The following is a 24,748-nucleotide window of genomic DNA, read 5'->3' as shown; positions in this document are numbered from 1 at the left end:
TCCCCTCCCTCACCCGGCTGGAGATGCTTTGCCTGATACCCCCCCCCGGGCACAGTTGGCCCTCCTGGCTGCCAGGATTGGCCCTCCTGCCATCGTCCAGGATCCCCAGCCAGGGTGGCTGCAGAGGCTGCAGAAGTAGATCCCAACATTCCCAAGGCCTCTGGAGAGCGGGGGGCACAGAGCCCACGGCCGCTGCACCTTGGGCGCTGCGCTCCTCACCCAGGGGCATGTTCCCTCCCCACACCCTCCGGGGGGCAGGAGACAGAACAGCAACACACACCGCGATCAGCGGCCCCGCACCAGGAACCCTGTTCATCCCTCCATCCAGGGACGGCTCCCAGCGCCCGGCCCCGCTCCGGGAGGAGGTGCCACCGGCGGGGCGGGGACGGGCGGGTCCGCCCGGGGAGCGGCACAGCCCGGCCGGAGCCGCCGCGGGAGGCAGCGAGCGGCCGGGGCAGAGCCATGGCTCAGAGATACGACGTGATTGTGGTCGGAGGCGGCATCTCAGGTGGGTTCGGCGGGGTCTGGGGTCCATGATCGGCGGCGGTGCCGACGGGGCGGGGACGGAGCATCGCGGCGGGGGAGATGCTGCGGGCTGAGCGGGGCTTCTCCGGGGAGCCCGAGGTGCGAACGCATCCCCCCACCGGCTCGGTAAAGCTGGCTGAAGTCGGTCCCCATAATTCGGGCGGAATGCCATATGATGCAGGCAGTATTTTATTATTATTAAATTATTATTATTAATTTTTATTGTATTATTATTTTAATTAATTTTTATCTTATTTTTATTTTATAATTTGCATTATTATTATTATTTATTTTTTATTTTATTTTTATTTTTAGTATTTTTCCTATTTTTAGTTAATAATTTAGTATCACTTATTTTTTATTTTATTATTTTTATTCTTTTTATTTTTAGCATTTTTTAATTTTACTTTTTGCTATTTTTATTCAATTTTATTTTATTCATTTACATTTTGGTTTTTCTGGCTCTTCCAATGTCCAGTCCCAGCATCCCCTGAACCCCTGTAATTCTTCAAGGAGTCCCTGGACGCTTTGGACAGGCGTGTCTACATGTGCTCTGCATCCTCTACACCCAGTCCAGGGGTGTTATGCAGAGGCTTTCAGTCACATGATTAATTTAAATCTTGGGCTGCCTTTTGTTTAGCACAGGTAGAATCACAAAGCAAAAATGCCTGAAACCAGCTGGATGGTTTAGGAAGTTTCTAGTTCCCCTTTCAGTGCAGGTATGGGTCTGAGAGAATGAGCAGCCTGGCAGAAATGGATGGAGAAAGTATCGTGGGCTCTGGAGCCTTCTTGCATTTGAGTGACAATCTGCTGGTTTTAACCTAATCCGGGTTGGAAGACCTCTGTGCCTGCCAACAGTGAATCTCTTTTCTGTGTGTTTTTTTCCAAAATACATGTGCCAAATAAATTATGTATGCACAGTAGATAATTTTTTTTTCTTCTGTGCCTTTGACATATCAAACAATTGCTTTTTTGCTCCCTATCATTGGGAGGTATGCAGCGTGAGAGCTCCTGTCCTGTATGGCAATCTCCTCAGTGCATACATCCACAGATCTAAGTAGTATCTCTGGCCAAACCACAAACAAATTACTTGAGATGTGTTACAAAATGTGATTCTGCTAATCCATTTTTTTTCACATGGCTTTTAATTTCCACTGTTTATTTATATATAATTCTAGATGTCTGTTTAACCGTTATGTTAAGGTGTGCAGCATGCAATTTGAATGATATACAAAATGCAGTGACAAAATCATTCTCTGATTCTCTGATATGATTCTCTGATAACAAACTGCTGAACAGTGATTGAATGTTTCAAGTATGTTTACACAATTAGCAAAAATTAACCATTGCTTTTCTAGAAAGCATAGTTGATTCTGGACACAGCATTATGGCTAATTTTTAACTTACACTGTGTTTCACAGTGAAACTCAATTACAGAAATTAGCCAGTGGTAATTATCTGTTCATGCCTTGTAAACAAAAACATTTCCAGTGGCGTGGTTTTGTACAGCAGTAGTGCTACATTCCCTCTGTTGAATGAGTTGGAGTGAAAGAGTTAGTGTAACAGCTTTTAATATACCCTTGGTTTTTTTATGGTTGCCATGGGAATATTTTCATGGCAAGTCTGCACAGCCCACATATGTTTTTCTGTAGGAGCAGTCAGAAGAGAGAAGCACATGCTATGTGCTTCATGTTAAATTGTGCTTCACTCTTTGCTACCTGTAGACAGCAGCAAGTGGCAGTGGGGATGTAGGGAACCCGTTTTCTATTGACTTCTTTTTACACCAAATCTTCACCAAAGCGCTCTGGTTTCATTCTGTACCAACTTTTCTCCTGTCTTCACACAAAGGCTGGGAAAATTTACAGGCACAAAAATTACTATTGACTAAGTACCTCTCTTTAGTCACTTCCATTTAGCTGCTGTGTACCACTCCTGCTTCACCTCTGATTCCCCCTTCTCTGTAAATCATTGGCCTTGCAGCCAGGTGATGAAACTGTGGTTTTATATCACCTCATGCTGCTTGAAAACTCCTGTTAACATGCACAACCACTGTAGAAATCTCCCATCCACTGGAGAGTGAAGTGTGGGATTTTTAAAATGAGGGACTCCTTGGTGACCAGGTTTGTTATTACTCAACATTTGATGCGTTCCTTCGGAGAGTCACGGATTTTGAGCCGACTGAGGTTCTGTGGTTACTGCCTTTAGGTGAGGAAGGCATCAGTTGGTGCACAGCTGTAGAACAGCAGAAAGCTCTTGTAACATTCAGGTGTGCTTGAGTTGGTGGCTACAGCAGTCAGCAAAGCAGGTAATTGCAGAGCAAACAAAGAGGTGCTGTGCCAGCATGAGAATGTAAACAAACGTGTCCCAGAGCTGCCACCTGGCTGTCTGTATTCTGTTTGTTCCTTTATGTTTGTGCAAGCTGTCCTTTTGCCAACTCAGACCCTCCTTGGCAGCGGTTCTGTCTATCTTTTTATCCAGATGTAATCACTAGGGTCTAAAATTTAAAGAGTGAAAGAACCACATAATAGAATAGCAGTGCAGAGGCCCTCACAACCCTACCAGTCACTGTTCTCCTCTGAAGGCACTGATCTTTTATCTGAAGATGCCACTTCCTTTGCTGAATCATTTTTAGTGTCCTTTATTGGAGGTTTGATAAAAGGCAACAATAAAACTGAAGAACTGACTAATTTTAATTTTACGTAATGAAAATCTACTCAAAATTACTCTTCTTTTTTTTTTCAAGTCAAAAAAATGGTCTGTGGTTTGTCTGAAGATGTCAGACAATCTCAATAGGGTTTATGATGAAGAAGGCCTTTGAGGAACAGGGGGATTTACTAAGGAGTAGATTCTGGTTTTTGGGTAAAACTTCATCAGAAGTCCATGAAATATTTTGTGAATGGCATAGTTTAAAAAGAAATATTTTAAAGGAAAATTTCCCAGCGTAAAAAAGCATTTATGAAAATGCTTATCCACACACCGTGTGTAATATGCCTTGTACTAAAGAATATTTAGATCTGAAGCATAATAGGCCCTCATAGAGCTGGAACTTGCATCATAACAGGTTCTTTTCTTTGCTTAGTTGTCTCTTTTTCTTTGAAGGGCTCCTCAAGCATGAGGGTCAAAACAATTATTAGAAAACTATGAAGTTATGTCACCAAACTTGTTTATCTTCTTAATTGAGACACTGATGACAGAAATTTTCTTCAAATAAAATCTTGGAATCTATTCAGAGATTTTGTTTGAAGATTTTCTCCATATGTTTTCAAAAGGGCCTTCCTGTCCCTGCTTTTGCCATGGGAACCTCTTTCCTTCTTTTGTTTTCAAGTAAGTTAGCAGATTTTATCCTCATGTTATGCCAGTCCTACTTAAGAAAATGCTTCTCTTAAATCTCTGGTGCACAGATTTTACAATCAAAATGAGGTTAATTGATTCTCTTTTTTCCCCTGAAAGGTGAAGCCTTCTCTTAAATAGAGTGAATGTTATTTGAAGTATGCTTAATGTTTTGCTGTTCACAAGCAATCTTGTCATGTTCCTGTAAGTTTAGAACCAAAACATATGGTAAGATGAAGTATTTCTCTTGTTATGTTAGGTTTTAAAAATATTTACCTACCTATTGTTGCATTAGTGAGATACCACTGTGCTCTCTACTCTTCCTAAGCCTCCATTTTTATTTGTGTGATGATCTAATATTCTGTATAATTACAGTAGCTCTCACTGCATCTGTGAACCAGTTTCAAGTTGCTTTAAAAATAAAAACCAAACCAAAACACCCCAAACCAGGCCAGGTGTTTTGAGGGCTGTTATCTGAAAGTGTTCTATCTGTTTTAAAATAAATGCAGAGAGCAAAATTTTTTAAAACAATTTTTTAAAAAACTATTTAAAAAAAATTAAAACAAAACTAGGACACCTTGTAAGAAAACTATAGACAAGATGCATAATCTTCAGTAGATACTTGTTTCTTTTTGCTCTCTGATAGTAATTTACAATGTCTCAGTACTCTTCATTTGGAAAGATACTTTGCCAAATCAGGCACTATGTTTTTGGAGAGCATTTCTAGTGTGGGAATCTTATGCTAGATGGAGAAGAAAAAACCCCAGACCAAAACAGGTAATGGGCATGGATGGAATAGCTGTGCATGATGAACCAGAATGGGTACATCTGTGGGAGGACTCTGACCCTCTCCATGGGATATCACCTTCTCTGGGATGCACTGTGGCAAAGGGAATCAAGGACATTTCCCTGTCAGTTTACTTGATGAAGCTCTTGGTTCACATTTTGGTCCCCTGTCTCTGTATCTGCCATCAGGGAGTTATTCCTTTTGCATTCAACTACTCTCATGGATACTGTGAAGGAGTATGAGGCAGTTTGGTTGGAGCCTGCATTTGACTTCTAGATATTTCACAGGAAAAACTTGGCAGTGCACAGTAAACAGAACAGAAAGCAGCTGCATAATGTTGTGAAATAGTTTGGTAGCCTAGGCAGCAGGGACAGCACTTGTAATTCACTGTCTGATACCTCCTAATTGGTCTGAAAGTTGATTTGATAAGAAGCTTTCCAGTCTACCTGCAGGAGCCATCTCATCTTGCAAGGCTCAAAGTGATGCATCATTAAGGAAAGCTTTTCCATTAGCTTATTTAACCATTATGAAAGAGTGTTATTAGAGAAAGTTCATTCAGTCTGTTCAACAAAATGGAAAAACCACCATGGAAGGGCCAAAAAGGGTAAGTTAGGATGGTAAAATTTTGGGCAAAGAATTGCTGGGTAGCTAATATTCGAAATAACTGGTAGAGAATCAAAGCATATGTGTAGCAGCAGATGTTAGGGTTACAAACTGAAAGGTCCACAGGATTTTCTTATCTGTACTTCTGAATTGCATATTTTTTTTTGACAAACAAGATTAGGAGCAGGAGAGGCTGAAAGCTTTTTCTAAGAAAGTTCAGCGCATTGTTTTCTTGGACAACCACTTGCGGGGTGCTTTTAGTTGGTGAGGTTTGTCAGTCTAATCTAATCACACTGCAGGTGATGGGAGGTGTTCATCTGCATTCATGTCTCGATTCAGATCAAGTGTGTACCTGGACCACACCTTCTGGTTGACCTTACTTACTGTTCTACCATGTGCATCAACAGAGAAGTCATGGAGCATGAGACCAAAGAGGAAGATTGTAGGAACTGACCTTGCGAGCTCCAAACCCTAATGGGATTGGCCCCCTGTAGGGCCATACATGAGCTAGTCTAAATAAAGTCCCTTTAATGAATATGTATGGATACTGGGTTTTCAGGATACCACTGTTTTACTCTGCACTTCTGATGTTCTGCACTATTTGCTAACATAGGCGCTTCAAACTTGCTGTCTTTGTAAACTTTTAGTTCGGCTGGTCAAAGGTGGTGACATGGAAAGAGTAAGCATTTTGATTTTGTGCTCTTCTTCCATGAACATACAGTTAAAAATTGTTTACTTGGTCATCCTGACCACAGATGTGGACCTGCATCCTGTGTCTCTGTGTTTTCTCCTTGCCTACTTTTTTCTTTCTTTCATTTTCTTATTGCATCGAGAGATTGACGAAAGATCACTTTCTGTGTAATTGTGAATTGTGATTTGCTCATTTTACTCCTTGGCATCGTCAGGTACAGGAGTAATTTTAAAGAAACACTTGCTGTATTGAGTGAGCATAGTGTCAGTCTCCAGGAAATAACCACGTTTTGTTCACCTCAGTGACATGAGTCTGGATCAGTGCTGGTGTCTGTAGTCCCAGTGGCTGTGATGAGGAGCCCATTGCTCTGGCTCCATCCTGGGAGTGGTCAGGCTGTCTATGATGACCTTAGGAGTATGCTGACAAGGGTATTGTCAGCTGGTGAGTGGAGGTAATCTTGTCAAAAGGTGGAGAACTGTGCCAAAAAGCTAAGTAGTCATGTTTGCACTGCCTAAGCAGGCAGCCTGAGCAATGTGGGCTTACACAGCCCTGATAGTCCCAGAGGAAAACTTCCTTGTGGTATGATAAATACAGAGTAGATTTTGCCCTATGTTTATATATCTTACACAGCAGCTAATGACAATGAATTAGGTCTCATGCTTAATTTAATCAATTGAGAAAGCTTTTTTTGTTCAGAAGTTATTATTCTGTATGTAAACAATCTGGGTGATTTTGGCATATTTCCCACTGGCACGGTTCCCTTCTCTGTAGCACAACTGACAACTGTAGTTAAGTAATTTTGTTATTTAAAGATTAAAAAGCCATATTGTCTCGCTGCCCCTTCCCAGAGCAGGAGTCGCTTGCCTTTGTGTTGCCTCAGTTCTGCAGCAGTTATTTCACAGAGTGCACTGATATGATAGTGAAGTTTATGCTGGTTCTAAAAGTTTGCTGAGCAGCGCCCTGGTAGATTGAAGACCTTCCCTTGGTTTTGCTTTAGAGAGAATGTGTCTTGATGTACTCACGAAGCACTCAGTTGTTTCTGGAATCAGTCATCATTCCTGATGAATCACAGTCACAGACCTTTAAAGGTCCAACCCTCCCGCAATGAGCAGGGACGTCTTCAACTAGATCAGTTTGCTCAGGGTCCCGAGCAAACCGACCTCGGATGTTTCCAGGGATGGGGCACCCACCACCTCTCTCAGCAACCTGTTCCAGTGTTTCACCATCCTCATTGAAAGAAATCTCTTCCTTTCTATGTAATCTGAATCTACCCTCTTTTAGTTTAACACCATTACTCCTTGTCTTATAGTGACAGGCCCTACTAAAAATTCTTCTCTCCAGGCTAAACAACCCCAATTCTCTCAGCCTTTCCTCATAGGAGAGGTGTTCCATCCTTCTGATCATTTCTGTGGCCCTTCTCTGGACCTGCTACAAAAAGTTGATGTCATTCCTGTGTTAAGTACTCCAGAGCTTCATCCTTACTTCAGTTTCTTGAGGAAATTCCATTAATCTCATTACAGTTTCAGTCATTTAATTTTTCTATAGCCATTTTTGAACTTAACATGATTTTCCTTCTGGGCTGATAACCTATTTCATTCTTGTGAAATTATGTCAGATATTAATGTTCTTGCTGCCTTGTAAGATGGTTTGTCAAAATATGATCATTTATCTCATTCACAAGTCTTTTTTCCTTATGGGCTGATTTGTATCTAAGGTTTATAATTTTGTAATGTTGCTTAATTATTGTTTAAAGTTTTTTTTGCTGATTTCAGTGGTCAGTGAGGGTGCACTACAGGACATTGGTATTTAAGCCATGAAAGCGTAGCATTCTTTTAAGTAACCAACCCATGCATTTGTATTTTGCACAGCCTTCTCTGTCCTGTCAGTTTTCTGTTTAAACATCTTGCTTAAAAGAAACATCAGTGTGAAGTTGCTTGGAAAACTGTATTTGCTCCACAAACCATTATTAATGACCCCCAGTATTTGGGGCTGGAGTGCTGTAAGGGAACAGAAACAAGAATGGTCATAAGTGTCTCATTTGGGGAGACCCTGAGCTCTGGATAAGTTAATAATAAAGGAGAAAGTGCATCTCAAGCCAGAGAGGAGTTACATTGACTTAGTCAAGAAACAGTGACAATATTTATGGCAAGAGCAGGCTTCCAAGGAGAAAGAGTGTGAAGTATTTTTAGGGACAAAGCTGTCCAAGGGAATTCAACCCATCTGTTTCTTCTCCCCATCTCTTCTCCTCTTCATCTCTTCTTCTCTCTCCTGTCCTCCTTTGTGCTGCCTCATTGCCAGACAGATGCTCCCACCTCCCCAAAAAGCATGGGGCTGCCATCCCTGTGCCACCCACAGCCCCACAGGGCTCAACTGCGTGGACTTAGGTAAGGTGGGGTGGGATCTTAATGGCTTCAGGAGCAGTAGCAGCTATGGATGGAGAGCAGGGAACTGCCCAAGGAAATGATGAGCATCAGGATTTTTGTAGGGTGTCTGTGTGTGTTTGTGTGGAGGAAGAGAGGGCAGGGGACAGGATGGGGGAATGCAAAGCGCAAACCATCCCTGGAAGAATGGGATGGTCCAGTCTAGAAAGTTTGAGGCCTCATGAGCTACGTCTGGTAACTGGTGTATATGGCAAAATACATTGTAGATGCACTAGTTTTTAACACTGGAGAGTCTGGCTGTGGCTCATTGGAGTCTCTGTCATCTTGCAGTTACAAAGATTGGGTTGTGGTGGTGACCTGCCTTCTGTTGGCACTTCATGTTTTGGGTGGTTACCAAGTTCCCCGAGGTTCTAATTAATTTTAAACCTGCTTATCTTACAGATATTACTTTAAACTCTTCAAGTTCTTCACATTTTTCAGTTTCTACAGAGCTGGAAGTGAGGAGGATGGGGAGGAATGATGCCTTTGTAGCCAGCTGCTCTTTACCTTGATGGTATAATTCAAATATAAAACATTGAATGCAATCTGCTCAGTTGACTACACATGGCAACAACTGATCAAACTGTCAGTTCATGCTGTGCATCATGATTACCTGGATTGCATGGATATCTTGTGTATAAACTGGAAATAATTTTTGCTTGAGTGATAGATCTGTTTTGAATGTATTAAATGTTGGAGCAAGACACTTCTTTTCTTCCAATATGAGTTAATTTTTTATGAGGCAGCTAAGCCAGAGTCTGGATCAGTGAGTAATGCTAAATAGTGAGAACAAATGAGGAAAGGAAAGAGTGTAAATGCTTTTATTTTACACCTTAGATACTTATCTTTCCCTCTATGCTTCCTTCACCTTTTTTCCCCCATGCATTCTATCAGAATGGTACCATTCTAATGATAGCATTTTTCTTTCATAGCACTGACGTTTTCATGAGCTGTTTGACTCAAACTTCCTCCTGCCTGCACTTACAGATGGCTGGAAGACAGTTGCTTAAAAGTCTTATTTAGTGGTTCTCTTTTGGGCTTCTCTGAATGACATGTATGTTCTCAGCCTTTGGTATCTCAGCCAGGGAATGCTTCGTCATGAGCTGGCTGTCAAGAGATGAAGTGGTCTTTTTGGGCTACCAGCAAAGAGCTGGCGAATTGCAAAGCGGCAGGGCTCATCTTCATTTCTCAGTTGTTCAAACAGATAAAATGTACACAAATCCTTGTAAGCTTTACAATTTAGCCTGTGTGTGTATATGCCTACTTGTATATGTGGGCTATGGTGAGGGTGGTGAGACACTGGAACAGGGACGCTGTGGATGCCCCAATCCTGGAAGTGTTAAAGACAGGTTGGATGAGGCCTTGAGCAACCTGATCTAGTGGGAGATGTCCCTGACCAAGGCAGGAGGGGTTAGGACTGAATGATCTTTATGGTCCATTCCAACCCCCTAATATTCTATGATTCCATGATGAAGATAGGAACTTCCAAAGAGTCACTTGAGATGTGGCTATTTGAAAGTGAGACTGAGATATGCTCAATATAATCTGTAATTATTAGGAGCAACTGGGTGAAAATCATTAGCTAAAGATCAAGTAACATGGAACAAAATGGATAGACATGGAATTAGGGCATGGTAGTTCTGCTGGGCTTTGCTGTCATACAAAAGCAACCTCTAGGTGGATGCCTGTGAGTCATCTGATACCGAGAAATCTGGGAAAGCTACAGGTCATTCTTTATTGTCAAGATTTAAATGCTAGTCTTTTGTAAGTTCACATCTTCTATTCAATCATATATTTTGAGCACTTACTTTTCTCAGGAGACTAAAAAAACCAAATTCTTTGCTTGAGAGCATGCAAGACCAGCAAAACAGATAAGCATTTCTCTTCTGAGGCAACTGTTGCATAATTTTGCAAAATTTTCCAGATGTGGTTTCCAGATGTAGTCTTTTTTTTTTGTCCACATTGCTGTGTATAGAAGGCAAAACTCATCTTCAGAGTAAATCTGGCTGACATTTTATTTGCTTGTATATCTCTTCATAATAGTAATGCCTGAAAGGATGCTTTTAGTAAACTGCCTGCATAGTGCCTCAGGCTGTTCATTGTGCTCAGCTTTATTTGTTCCAGTGCTATGATCTGTTTGTTGTAGTGCTTTCAGTTCTCTTTATCTCCTTTGTTTCTTCCCTCTGTCTATAGTGTTTTGAGGCAGCCTAGGCTGTAAACTAGAAGAGAGGGGGCCCTGAGAATGAAGGCATGAGGTAATTGTGGGGTACAGATGACAATGATGATAATAATAATAATGAAATTAGCTCTTCAGTATATCCTGAAGTCATAACAAAGGACCTGCAGAATGTTTTTGTGTTTGGAGGTTTTTTTACCCGATTGGGGCTTAGAAGCAGACTTCTGACTCTTCCTTGTGAAGTGTGAGGTGAGCACTGAATGGGTGTTCTGCTCCATGTGTAAGACATGACAAGTCCATAAAATAAAAACAGATCATTGAGTAAATGAGTGATACTAGAAATACTCAGCCTTTGAAAAATTGGAGTGCCCAGTTTCGCCAATCTGAGGTTTTATTGGATACTTCAAATGTAAAAGTGCAGTGGAAACAAGAGGGAAGCCCTGGGCAAAACAGCTGTGGCTTCAGTGCTTGAGCCTGGGCACCACTGTACCAAAGCTGTTGGGTTTCCACCCAAACACAAAAAGTTGTCTCATCCCATGCCTGGCAGGGCTTGGGCTTAAGGCCTCATGACTTCACTCATCTCATTTGTATCTGTCTGGGCTCTGTGTCACTTAACCAGCTGCAGTGCCTGGGACTAAAGGAGACCGAATGTTTTTCATGTTGTTTTTAAGAAATCTGCTCAATAAATACTGCTCCCTGCACCATGAATGAATCATCTGTGAGCACTTTCAGAGAGAGGAGATCAAAGAAAGTTGGTACTAGAGTTTATGCTCACATGAAGTCCCATTAACTCACGGGGATGTTCATACTGACCTTGGTGACAAAGTCACAGAATTAGGGCTCAGACAGAAAAGCTCATTGTCTTGGCTAGACAATGAAATGCCAATAGAAATAAATTATATTTGCTCATAGAGTGCTGTATCCTAGGCAGAAATGTTATGTCCTTTGTACAAATATTTTAAGTAAATGTACATTTTAAGCAGGTAGTCAGATTGATAATGTCTTTTTTTTGCTCCTTGGGGTTTCTGAAACTGCATTTTTGTTATTTTCTTAAGTTCTGTAATGTTTTACCTGAATTATATTCATTTTAATGGCATTAATTGCAGCACAATGATACAGTTTAGGAAGAGAGAGTATCTCCCCCCAATGGTTAAAATACTTAGATCAAAAGAGTTGCTTTGATACCATTCACTGTACTGTTTAGAATATGGAGGTAAGACATTACCAATAGTGACAGTTTACAGAAGCCCAGCTCTACCATGGTTTTAGGTTCTGAACTTTTGTATCTTTCTCCCATAAGATTGGGTCAGATATGTAAAGTACCATTGTAAAGCTGGCCCAAATTAGAGAAGTTAAAAGGTTACCTTTACCCTAAAAGTGTAGTGTTCTTCACAAGGGCAAAATTCCTTGACCTTCCCATAATGTGAGGAACGTTACGAACCAAGGAGGTACCACCTTAACTCCCCCAGACCGTGGACCAGTGTTGGTTTTGTTCTTTTTGTTGTTATTGCTTTGGTTTTTATTTTACTTACAATCCCTATTCTATAATGTTTTACAGGCATTATTGTCTCAAGCCATTATTTCAATTAAAATGTTTTAGCTGGCTAATGATGAGTGACAGAGGTAGAGGTGACCAGCGCCAGGTTCAATCTCTCAGCGGTGGAGCAGTAATTGGATTGTGTTCATTAGAGCACAAACAAAAACAGTGCTATTAAATTGCAGTTTCTAGCACAGCAATGCAATAAGGAGTCTGTGGAAAATGAAGGAGAAAGCCCACTGGTGAAAAATGGCTGCTTAGCTGTGGATGAGAACGTGCCTTTTGTCTGGTCCTGCCCTCCATCCCTTCAGTGTCCCAGTGGAATGTGAACTGTGCAGTCCTGATGGCATTGAACTGACAGGATGTTGTGGGGACATTTTTATTATTTTTTATTTTATTTGAATTTTAGAGTAATTAGGTCTAAGCAACAATATTTCAGATAAATCAGTGTGTGTGTAGGAGTGGGGTGTATTTGTTGTTTGTCTGTTTGGTGTTCTGTTGCTGTTTTGGTTTTTTGTTGTTTGTTGGTTTGGTTTTTTGTTTTGGTTGTCTGTTGTTTTTCTTTTTCTTTTTTTTTTTTGTGAGACTAATCACTTTCATTTAGAGAAAAAAATTAAATTCCTGGCCCCTCTTATCAAAATGAAACTTAGACTCAAGGTCAAGTAGAAGAATACAAAAGCCTGAGATATCTAAAATAACTTCTTCAACATGTTAAATGTCTATGGACAAACATGTTCTGTCTAGTATTTTTGAATACTTATGCTAAGAAATACTTGACTTCATCTGCCTTACTGACCCTGAACTCAACTCTTACTGGTTTATATATAATCAGTTATGATATGTTTCCTTTTCTTGCTGTCAGTCTCATGAAACATTTTTACATCCCTCAATTTCTCCATTAACCCCGGGCCAGAGGACTGTGCTTGTTCTGCAGGCTAAGTATTATTACACCATTTCCAAGCTGCATTTTGTGACAGATCCTCATGTCAAGCCTTGTGCTATGTTTGTTTACTGCTCTGGACCCCATCAAGGTGCTGTGGCTGCTCTGCCCACTGGCTCTGTGTAAGGGAGCATCTGTTACCTGACGTCTCTGCAGACAGTGATTTAGATGAGGCTGAACAGGTTGAGAACGAGGAAAAAAAAAGTCCTCAAGGAACTCGTCAGTTTTGACTTTATTTACAAGGTGTGCCATGGCAGACACTTCTCATGCAGACGTGCCTGAGCTTCCAGCTGGCTGCCTGGAGGACAACTTGCAGTGTGGCTGCTGCACCTGCACATACCCATTAAAAAACAGGTGTAAACCCGTGCTCAAAGAAGTTATGTCAAGGGGGATACTGTCAGCAGTTACCCAGACCAGTGCAGCGCTGGATATCCAAGCTCTGGAGGCACGGAGGTAAAAACCAGCTCCTTGCCTCTTTTAAGTGTTGAATGCTTTTAATCTGCTCGTACAGCTGACGTTTGTATGCCCAGTCCAAGTCTGACATTGGTTACAAATGTTAAACCTCCCCGGGGCAGCACTTTGTGAACATATCTTTTGTGTCAAAATAAATACAGAGGAGAGGAAAATGGAGGCGAATTTCATGAACTGAAGGAAGTTCAGATGTGAGACATGTAAGTTCTGCAGTAAGACCTGCAGGTTAGTACAGTACAAGTATGATGACAGCATTTCTTCCTGCTCAATGCACAATTTCAGTCGAAGAGAGAAATTTTAAAGGTTACAGAGTAAACATTTTTTTTGCCAGCCATTTTAGAAACTATTAATTGAATGCCTGTGTCTTAGAGACTCTTTCTCTGCTCCTTACATGAGTTAAAATTTAGAATTTGTAGATGATTTCTATAATTATATAAATGAGAGAAATTATTTTTTTTCTTACAGTGGAGATAACAAATATGGAGGAACATGATGAAGTAGTGAATAATACAGAGAAAGTGCAACAGAAACTGCATGAATGCTTTCAGAAATTTACAGCTTTTCAGAGATGCTATTTCCAATCATGTCCCTCCCAGTGATTTTTTTGTGGAAGTGCTAAGATTAAAAGGGTATTTCAGTAAAATTGCTGATTCCAGGCAGAATCAGACTGGAATCAGTTATTAAATTTCAATATTTTTTTTTAAGTATTTCACAGATTATTTTTTAGATAATCTAATGTGTTACATTGTAGGGCTTCACTGTAGTCCACAGGGGGGTCAGATAAAAAAATTTGACTCCTGTTGCATTTATCAATGCAAATGTATAGACAATAAATATATTTTAATATAAATATTATATATGTAATCCAAAAATATATGTCCCAAACATAAATATAGATATATAATAAAGGTTGGGCTCAATCCTGAGGGTATTTTCCAACCTTAATGATTCTAAGATTATATGAAATATCAGTTTGGATTCTGCCCTAGCACAGAAATTTAAGATTTTCTGTTTAAAAGAAAAATTTAAAAAATCTGAATTAGTTGTTCTCTGAGGATAAGGAAACTGTTAATGTTAGAAAGTGAGGTTTTAATGAAGCTGTTTATTCAAACGGTGCAACTTAAGGTGTTTAGCAGGTACAGAGCTATTAAACAAGAAAAAAGTTGGAACTGAAGGTGAAATAATTATTGTGATGACTTGACATTGTGATGTTTGAGTCATATCTGTGTGAATGCAGAGTGCTGTATGGCGAAGAAATGATTTTCATGGCTTGAACTTGTGTTACAAGATTCTGGGGGAGGCAATCTCTTGCCAGTATCTCTGGGTGGCTGCAGTTGGGTACTGGGTTGCTATGGGAACACACGTGAAGGCTTGCCTGGTTAAGCATCTCTAAGTACAATGGTATTTTCAGTCTGGGGATTCAAATAATCATCTTTACTTCTTTGCTCTTTGAATTCATTAACTGCTTATCAGTTCTTTGAGCAGAACTGCAGGTGAGGCTTATGTTTTCTGTCATATATATATATATATATGTATATGTGTATATATATATATATATATATATATATATATATATATATGGGGCTCTCTGTTGCCCCTTGTAGAAAGCTGACCTGCAGTGGAAACTGGACCTAGCTCCTTTCCTCTGTGATTGAGCCCTTATATTGCAATTCAGATCTTATTCTGTTGGAATGCTTCTGGTGAGGAGGGAAAGATGCCACTGGATGACAAAACAGTCCCTGAAACAGGAGTAATAACAGCATCAGTCACGTTTTTTGGATGACCTTTCTATTTGAATGTTGCCTCATTTGTGAGGAATGGGGACAATATCAAAGTCTACCTTTTGTTAGTGATGTGCAAGAGAGTGAGAGGTAAGCCAGAGGCAGTGCTGAAATGTGAAACTTGTGGAAGGTTAAACTTCTCAAGATGAGATCTTATATCATGTATGACAGATTTTTCCAGGCTTTGCTTCACGGGCATCATGCCTGCTCTATTTCTGGCAATTGGGGTATCAGGCACAGAGAGGCCGCTCTGACTCTTGCCCAGAAAAGAGGTTGTGGTTTGTAGAGATTTCCTGCAGCAATTGTTAGTTTCTAAAAAGCAAACCTCAACCTCATGCTCCAGTATTCATGTCCTAGTATTCATTTCCATTTTCATATGCTTTTGTTGCTGTTCTGGTGCCTTATCTGTCCTTGTATCACTTCAGCTCAAAGCTCTCCCTCAGCAGCATCCAGTCCTCTCACTGTTATTTGGCTCCAGTGCAGGACCCCATTTGGGGTCTTGTGTCCAGCTCCAGGGAGCAGGTGTGGAGTGATGTGACAGTACTGTGATTCTAAATGTGTAAGATACCAAAATAGCAATATTCCTTCCTGACAACATTGCACTGTAGTGTTGTATTTGTCACAGCAGTCTTGCCTTATCCTGCACCGTGTGTGCTATGAGACCTGCTCTGGTCCTTTACTGTGCCATCTGACCCTCCTGAGCCTCTGCCTGTTCTTTTTCCATCTTTTTGCTGTTATGTGTTTGTGGTGAGGGGTAGGAGAAGCTAGAGGTTGGCTATGGTCCCTGACTTTGTCAGCAGTTATCTGCCTAATTTCTCCAGCAAACTTTGGAGCAAAACCAGAGCTGTGATGTGGGTGAGAGGAGCAGGTGGAACACCAGCCCTTGAACTGAAGTGGCCAGGTGGTGCTTAGTTTGGGAACCCCGTAGACTGCGTCTTCTGCTACAGAGCCAAGCCCCAGGACACATCCCTCCCCCTGCAGAGATCAGATCTGCTGGAGGATGGGCATGGATGGGGCAGTGAGATACTAATGAGCCTGATCCTACCCTCAGCACTGTTTTGGTTTTCTGTTTTTGCATCAGGAAAGAGCAAACTGTTATCCACCTCTAGCAGGTCCATCTGTGAATGTGTGGGTCTGGGGAAAAGGAGCGTGTGCCCCAAAATAGACAGCAGGAAGTAAACAGCAGGTAGATGCAATAGAGTGGATGAAAGTTGCAGGGGGAAACAAGGAGTGGTATCTGGGCTACAAATTAGCTGCATTTCAGTTGAATCTGAAGAGTTATCATTTCATAAACTTCTCCGTTTGTTCAGCTCCTGGGAATAAACTGCCTTTGTTCCCAGCTGTACTGAAATGTTTATTCATTAGATTTTAATAAAGAAGGTCAAATCTCATATCCCTCAATCATTGTTGGTAACTGAATGCTATTAATTGATTAGTCAATACCTGTTAGCATGATGAGACAGCAGAAACCCACAAGTGACAGCAGCCTTCAGTTTGTGTATTCATTCTGTAAATTATTAATAACTACTATTGATCCTCTCCTAACTGATGAAATGTTTCTTTTTTGAAAAGTAACTTTTTTTTTCTTTAACTGATAAGCTAGATTTAATTAGGAGCTTTGTTGGCTATTTTTCCTCCAGAAGCCAATCTCGCTTTGCAAGTTCTTTAAAGGGGTGGTCCACGTTTACATACCATGACTGTTTTCTGTATTATGTTCTTCCTTGGTATCTTCAGATATTTGTGAGCGTAGTCAAGGCCGCTGATCCAGCCAGATGTTTTCACAATATAATTTCCTCAGTAGGAAGTATGGAAAGACCTTTATCAGTTTCATTACTGGGTTTCTCACTAACACTTATGTGAAAACCCAAGATAAATAAGCCCATGAAGCTAGAAATAGAAGCAGGACAGTATGATATTTTAATGGAAACATCTGCAGCTTTTCTTTAGAAAATGTAAAATCCTGTAGATAGATAGATAGATAGATCTATACCATTGTCTCTCTCTTTTCTTCTTTTTTTTTTTTTTTTCAGGTGGGCAAATAAAGACCTTAAGTGGTTTAACCAGCACAGTGCAGCAGTTTCAATACAGGGTTGAGAACAGGACCTGGTTCTCCTACTTCAAGTCCACTAGTTGATGACCAGAGTGTTCTGTAGCCTCTATCCAGGACAGCTATACTTTCTTCATTATAATTTCATTCAGTCCTGCCATGCTAGCTCTGGCCATCTGTTTTTCCTGCTGGTGCTTTTGCCATTTGTTCTGTGGCTGCCTTATGCTTGGAATGATCTTCTTTCACAACTCCTCCAGAACTACATGTACCAGGACACACAGAGGGAACTGATTGCATTCTCATGGTAACAAGGCAGAGAGCCAAAAAGGATAAATTACGATGTATAAGTGAGGCTTCCAGCCTGGCCTGTTGCTGAACTTTATTCAACTCATCCTGTTGGCTCAAGAGGATGATGCAACCCACTAGAATATAACTTGTGTCGTCCCACTACAAATTCACTCACATGTGACCAAAGTAAGCACCACAGCTTATTCAAATCTCAGTTTGTGTGCTGAAGTAAAAGGCAAGAGATGATCTTAAGAAGCTGAGAGATTTCAGGCTGTAATCCCTCCATGTGCACCCTTTCTAATTTCCTTCATTCCCACAGCAGCTTGCCACACTTGCTACAGGGCTTGGAGCTAATATTTTCCTCTGCATTTATGAGGATTTATGGCGTCAGAACTAGAGTGAGATGTTCCCTGTTCTTATTGTTCCCTCACTTGGGTGTCTCAACTCCAAAATTGCAATGTGGAAATAAAAGTGTATGAATAAAATGGATGAGGAGTCAAACGATTTTATGGGGTAGATTAACCTATATTCTTTTCTTCCTCTTGTCATGCACAAGTGCACATTCTGTTTCTTCTAAATCAGACCGTGTGTTCTTCTGGAGGTGAAACCTGTGACCTGACTGTGTGGAAACTTTACCATTGCACTTTAAAATATTCAGAACTGGAAAGCAGAGACGTAGAAAAAGTGTCAGGAAAACTTCTGAAATTTAAGACAGTCCTAATAAAACTTCCTCTTTTTTTTTTTCATTTTCTGTTTGGGTTATAAAAGATGACATGTTGAGGAAGACAGCTTTCTGTTTACAAACAACAAGTTCCCTGCATGGTTGGATGACTGTCATAACAAGTGCTGGCTTATGCATCAGAATTGCTGAGCATGTGGTGCAAAACTTGCTCAGCACATGTAAATTTTGACCACAAACTGTTTTAATATATGGCTCGAGCTTCATTTAATGGTTATTCCTTTTTTAGTTTTTTAATTCCACCTCACCCCCCTGTCATAGTGTTTGAATGAACAATTTGGGATTTAGATGGACAGCTGTGAGGGTCTTTATATGTCAACTCACAAAAGCCACATAGTGCATATCTAGAAGTGTCCTTTAATTGCTTTTCTTTTTGTCTTTTAGGTCTCTCAGCAGCCAAACTGCTGACTGAGTCAGGCTTGAATGTGGTGTTGCTGGAAGCCAATGACAGGGTTGGTGGAAGAACTTTCACCATAAGGGTAATTATCTCCAAACCCATTTATTCTACATATACATACTTAGAGTAGATACTATACATACAAGGGGAAGATTTCTGGAGTACTAGAGGGTGGGAAATTTCCTGATATTTTAACAGCAAGAGAAGGGAAAGACTGGCGTGATGATGGAGACAGAATACTTCTGTGTGATCTCCAGGGTGTGGAGTCATCCATCTGGTAAGGAGAATGTGATGAGTTAAGTTTCAAAGTCATTTCCTAGGGAGAAACACTACTGAAATCTCTATGAAAAAACACCCATAAGGTCAACCATGCTGTGAAGAGCCTTGAGCTGAACCTTAACAAGCCCCATGAGGAGTGGTGTAGGCTAGAGGAGTGGCTGGGAACTCAACCAGCATGTTTCCCTTTACTTTACCTTCTGTTCTACCTCGACTTGGGAGACTCCTCTCCCACCCTGCTCATCAGAGAATCTTGCCCGTGCTACGTCCTGGGACAGTCTGTTTTAAACCAGTCATTGCTGAGATGCCAGACCGAGCAAGAGCTGCACACATCTCTCTCCATCCTCTCTCTGCTTGTCAGGCTCTTTCCTCTCATGTTTGTTTGAGGCCTGTAGCAATGGGTCTGCTAAGCTACTTATGAACTCATAATCTGAGATTCTCAGTAATCACCACACCAGAACTCTACCAAAGAATTTATGTTTTTCCAAGGGGAGAGGAATCTTAGCCAAAATACTCTGGGAGTGTTTAATTTCATTTCATTCCGCTGGATTGCTCTTTTAGCTTGTGTGCTATTTACAAAGGACTTACTGACTTGTTTGGGTTTTTTTCCCTTTTGTGTGTGATAAACTAGAATAAGCAAGCCAAATATGTGGACCTTGGAGGAGCTTACGTGGGGCCAACACAGAATCGTCTCCTGCGGTTATCCAAAGAGTTGGGAATAGAGACCTATAAAGTGAATGAAGTTGAGCACCTGATACACCATGTCAAGGTAAGAGGCTCTCAAACACACTGCTGTAGGCAGGCAAGTTGTAGTGATCTCCTTTCTCACTGTTTTCCACTCATGCTACAGCAGAGTACACCTGTTTAAATATGCAGCATCTGAGTTTGTTGGTGAAAAAATAAGTATGTTGGTAATAAGGAACTCTACAAATTACTATATGCACACACATTTATGTGTGTACCCTGTGGATGGATCCTGTTAGCTGATGCCTTAGTTCAGGTCTGACCTCTTAGTTGAAAGCTCTCAAAAAGCTTTGTTGTTTTTGAACAGTGCAACTGTCACTCTTCTATAAGGGTCAGCTCTGATATACACTGCCCAAGGTGTCTGAAAATCCCTTTCAGAAGTCCTAGATGTATCTTAAAGCAGGCTGAAAGTTTGTCAGGATGGGCTTCCTAAACCAGTGACAATTATTATCCCGACTGACAGAAACATGAAGAGGTTGTGTCTGGTTTTGCTGATGGGGAGACTTAACATGTAGAGTAGCAAAAGGCTCTGGGAGTCAAACAGTCTTGTGGAGGCAGATCTAAATGCTCTGTTCATGATCAGAAACAGAACAGCTATGGCAAAGCTGTTAAAAAGCCCACATATTCTCAGTAGTCATTACGCTTTTTCCGGAAGAGCATCCTATCTCCTTTCCTGATATAGACCAGTGTTGCACTCCCACAGAAAGGAAACTTTCTATGTTAGTTCCTGAGAAAATTAACACTGAATTGCATTATACGCTTAGGAAAAGCCATTGTGCAATGACTGGCAAAATATGTGTCAGTAGTTGGTGTTTGACCAAAGGTTAAAGAAAACATTGACAGACCTAAAGACAGCAATAGAGAAAAGATATTCTGTCAGTTTTCCATTATTTTTTCCACTCAATTATTATAAAAAATAATTGTGCTCTCAAAGTGATTTGCTTTGTGGTGACGGTCCACAATTACCATTTTTGTAGTAGAACTGATGGGTACATCCACACTATTCTGTTTCATGTCTCTGGCACTGCCCACAAAGCCAAATTTTCTGTTTATTCACAGTATTTAGCCTTCAAATCACCCCAACACAAATAGGAGGTCATGCCATGAGGGGAAACCTTAATGGTACAATTGATGTGGCCAGTCAGGATGATAAGCTTTCAGGACAACCTTGCTGTCCTAGCATGGTGGCATTCCAAAATGCTGCCAGAAGTCACTGAAGCCAAAGGTAAAGCTGATTTATTGTCAGCAGCCAGCCAAGCAAGGCTCCTTGTTTGGTAAGCCAGACCCCATTTCCTTTTAGGATCTCTAGGAAACAGGTTGTGGAGGAATATTGGTATTACTATGCTAGTTGAAATAACATTTGGTTTCCAATCACCTTTTATAGAGTGAGGAAAAGGCAGAATGGCACAAGAGTAGAAATTCAAGCTCTTGACAAGGGCAATCCGTCTTTCCCTTGAGCACAAGTGTCTCACCATATCAATTGCCATAGATTGTGCACAGCGTTTTACTATCATCCTTGGATGCCTTTTAGCCCAGGATGGAGTGCTGATATGAGTCAAGGATCTCAGCTTTCCTCCCTATTCAGCACTGATAGGAGTTGCTGGCACACAGCAACATATCCCAGGCTGGCAGAGAAGGGCATTCCTTGGCTTTTCTGTATGTTGGGGATAGAAAAGGCCTTGAATTGGGATGCTAAGACATTAAGACACAAGTCCAGGGAATCTATACAATAGAATGACTTAAATCCAGAAATCCAGATGTGGGGGAAGCCACTCTGCTTCTGGAGGCATTCAAGTCATCCAAGCCTGGAGGTCTCATCTGTTGTGGTCATTCCCAGTCAAGTGTTGAAAGTCTCCAAGGAGAGACATCCCAGCTGTGGGCTGAGGTGCTCCCAAGGCATGCTAAGAAGCAGCAGGCTGGATTCAGACAAAGTTTGTAGGCTCAACTGCCTGTAGGAGCTCCTGAAGTGTGTGCCAGAACTCCCTGGTAGCCAAGCAAGAGGTAAAGAGAGGAGATATTCCACATTCAGTAGCACGTCCTTTGAATCTCCTGATTTAATTAATTTAAAATCCTTTATTTCCATTTTTCTTATGTTTATACAATTGTGGAAAAGTATTTGCATAGTTGAAGAATTAATCACAGTAAAATAATTGGCACGTGAGCACAGTATAGTAGATATATGCATTGTCATGTGGCCAAATCTTCAGCCTCGTGCATTTCATGTGTGTGGAATACATTCCTGACAGGCCTCTCAGCCACGTGGCTTGTCCATGCTCCCCCTGTGAGTGGACAACACTTTTGTGTGTTCCTTGAAGTCTAAGCAGTACTCCCAAGTCAGCTTGCAAATCAGATTCCAAAATAGACAAAGGGCTGTCGCCCCTGTGTGAATTTGAGTTCACTGTGGCCAAATATAATTAAATTCTGGGCCACAAAATTATCTGAACCCGGAGAGGCAATGAAACCTAAAGGTTTTAATTTTTCTTTTGCTACACAATCAGGCATCACAGTGCATCTTGTAAAATCAGCTGCTGTTTTTACATACACCCAAAGGCAAAATCAAGCCTTTCATAGTTAATTAAATTCATTTTAGAAGCTTTTTAATACAAGTAATATATGCAGCTTTTGTACTACAAAATGAAAAGAATGCATTTTGTTGATCTCTGGGTGGGTCTCTGCTAATTAGGCTTTACCAACTTGATTGGGTTGTGTGGTTTTTACCTCCTTTAATCTCTTTTAATGTCAGGTTCTATTGTGAGATTATTTTTGGTCTCGCTTATATTGCATGTGATATCTTCACAGAAACTCAAAATTATATTTCTTGCCCTACATTTTTTTTCTTTTCCCTCCACTTGTTAAGCAGCCTTTTTCATGGTCTTTGAAAAGAGATTAGTATGTTCTTTTCATTTGTGTAAATACTGGTTCGTCAGCCTTAGTGAGAAAATTAGTATAGCTCTGCAAGTAGTATTTGGTAGGCAAATTACTGCCTGAACACCATTGATTTTCAATAACCAACTGAAATTAGGTTCATAAATCCAGATTTGAGAAGCAAAAGAAGAACTCTCTGAGAATTCATCATCTCTTAACAGTCCTCCCACTAGACTGGTAGGCAGATGTAAAATCTGTAAAAATGCTTCTTAAAATGAGATAACTTTTCCTTAGCTGCCCAAGAGAGAATTGAGGATCCTATCTTAGGTATCCAGATTTGCAGCTTTTGACTGGTGGTGTTTGTTTCCCCCACCAAAACGAATGATGGTTTTTGTCTTTCAAAAAGCAAACCAAAGTACATATAGTACAGGTAATTTTTACCTTTATCATGTAACAGTCCCTGGAAAGAAGTGTTGAAATTTGAAAACACACTAGTTGTTGTGAGGGTTTAATTATCACATTTTCCCTGTAATTCAAATTGTACTTCACTTCTGTGCCGTCTCAGTAGCCATGCAAACTTCCTGCATTTTAAACCACAAATTTACCAATGTTATCAATTGCAACTCCGATTCCTTGTCTGAGGTAACTGTGGAACTGGTTTGCTTTGCTCCCCTAAATCTGTGTAAAGAAACATGTATTTGTATGACTGGTTTTCCCAGTGAATCTTTTTAGAATTTCATTCCTTCATATACAGTAAGGATGACCTACTCTTTGTCCTGCTGTGGTGCCAACTGAACATCCTCGATCCCATTTTCAGTGATGACAAAAAGGCTCCTTCCTGGCTACATCAGACCACCAAAGCTTGTTTTTTTAAAACCTAGTCGTTAGTCTGTGGTAGATCCCCCACTGCTGTTGATGCTTCTTGTCTTTTTTTTTTTTTTTGAGATGCTTTTTGCCACCAGGACTTTTTATGGGATAATGCCATTATCCTTCCCGGACCTTTCCCAGATTATAAAAAGTGGCGGTAACACTTGTTCTTTCTAATCCCTGTGTTGTCTCTGTTGTGCAGGCTGTGGATAGTGCTAACAGCCGGCTGAGGTAGTTGGCTATTTTGACCACTTTGACAGGGTGTTGCACCTGAAACAGTCCTCATATGGTTATAATTAAGTCCTACAAGTTGTTTCTTTAGCACCAGAAGGCACGTTTGGCACTGTGCACGTCCTGGGGGGTCTTTCAGGTTCAGATGCTGGGTGAAACAGGAAGCATCCCCTCCTTAGTCACTAGACAGGTTCTTGACATTGACTGGCCAATACTTCATTACCTCAGTTAAGTTCTCTTTAAGAGGCTGGAGTTTCCTCGTAATAATTAATCTCCCAGCAGCACTGGCCAGAGGTGTGTGAATGTATGTCATGCCCACTTGAAGTTTGACACCACTTTTATACAAATATGAACAACTGGCATCTCCAGGGAGAATGCTAATGTGAACCCTGTCTGCAGCAGCTCAGGAAGGTGAATATTTATTCTTATATACACAGTACTTCTAAGTAGGACCCAAATCTACACTAATTTTGCCAGGTTACATACTAACCTGAAGTAGATTTGCAGAAAAATTTTACAGCCCTCTTGGGTGTCATTCATTTTCAGCACTATTGTGCCTATTAAAATGCAGTTTGCTGTGGTCTTGTTCATGAATAAAAAATATGATGGTCATATTGTATTGGGATTTAATTAACAGCTGGATAAGTGACTGCTGTATCTAAAGTTATAGAATTTAATGGTGTTTCTTTTGTGATATCCGTGATATATGCACTGAAGCTAAGCGATATGATTTATTTAAGCTTTTGACCTGCTTCTCTGCGAATCTAAGGGCAGTATCTTTTGGCATAGTCTGTAGTGTAGAGTGTAACAGCTTAAATGGATTTTTGAATGACTACATAAATGTACTTTCATTGTTCTTTGTATATCTTAATTAGAGTGCAGTCAGAGAACGAAGTCTGTGAGACTCTCAGTTGCCATCAATTTAAGGGAGGTGAAACAGCCTCATGTTTTGGGGGTTTTTTTCCGCTTTTTACTGGCAATTTGTAAATAAGAACTTGGGGAACTGAGAAGAGTACATCTGAATCTGTAAGAA

At 40.7% G+C, this 24,748-nt stretch overlaps 1 protein-coding gene across 1 annotated transcript in view; it reads left to right on the top strand.

Annotated features, from left to right (window-relative positions):
- Window positions 1-378: 378 nt before the first annotated feature.
- The window catches only part of LOC113970276 (amine oxidase [flavin-containing] B-like), a 50,566-nt gene continuing 26,196 nt past the window's right edge, over window positions 379-24,748 (top strand). The window contains exons 1-3 of the mRNA XM_027689038.1: window positions 379-508; window positions 18,720-18,814; window positions 19,640-19,777. Coding sequence (XP_027544839.1) covers window positions 463-508; window positions 18,720-18,814; window positions 19,640-19,777 — 279 coding nt within the window. The 5' untranslated portion in view covers window positions 379-462. The remainder of the gene's footprint in view (window positions 509-18,719; window positions 18,815-19,639; window positions 19,778-24,748) is intronic.

The sequence above is a fragment of the Neopelma chrysocephalum genome, unplaced genomic scaffold (assembly GCF_003984885.1).
Source record: "Neopelma chrysocephalum unplaced genomic scaffold, ASM398488v2 Primary Assembly neopelma1_76, whole genome shotgun sequence".
In the NCBI taxonomy this organism is placed as follows: Eukaryota; Metazoa; Chordata; class Aves; order Passeriformes; family Pipridae; genus Neopelma; species Neopelma chrysocephalum.
The sequence above is the reverse complement of the archived record's forward strand: the minus strand, read 5'-3'. Positions and strand labels throughout refer to the sequence as shown.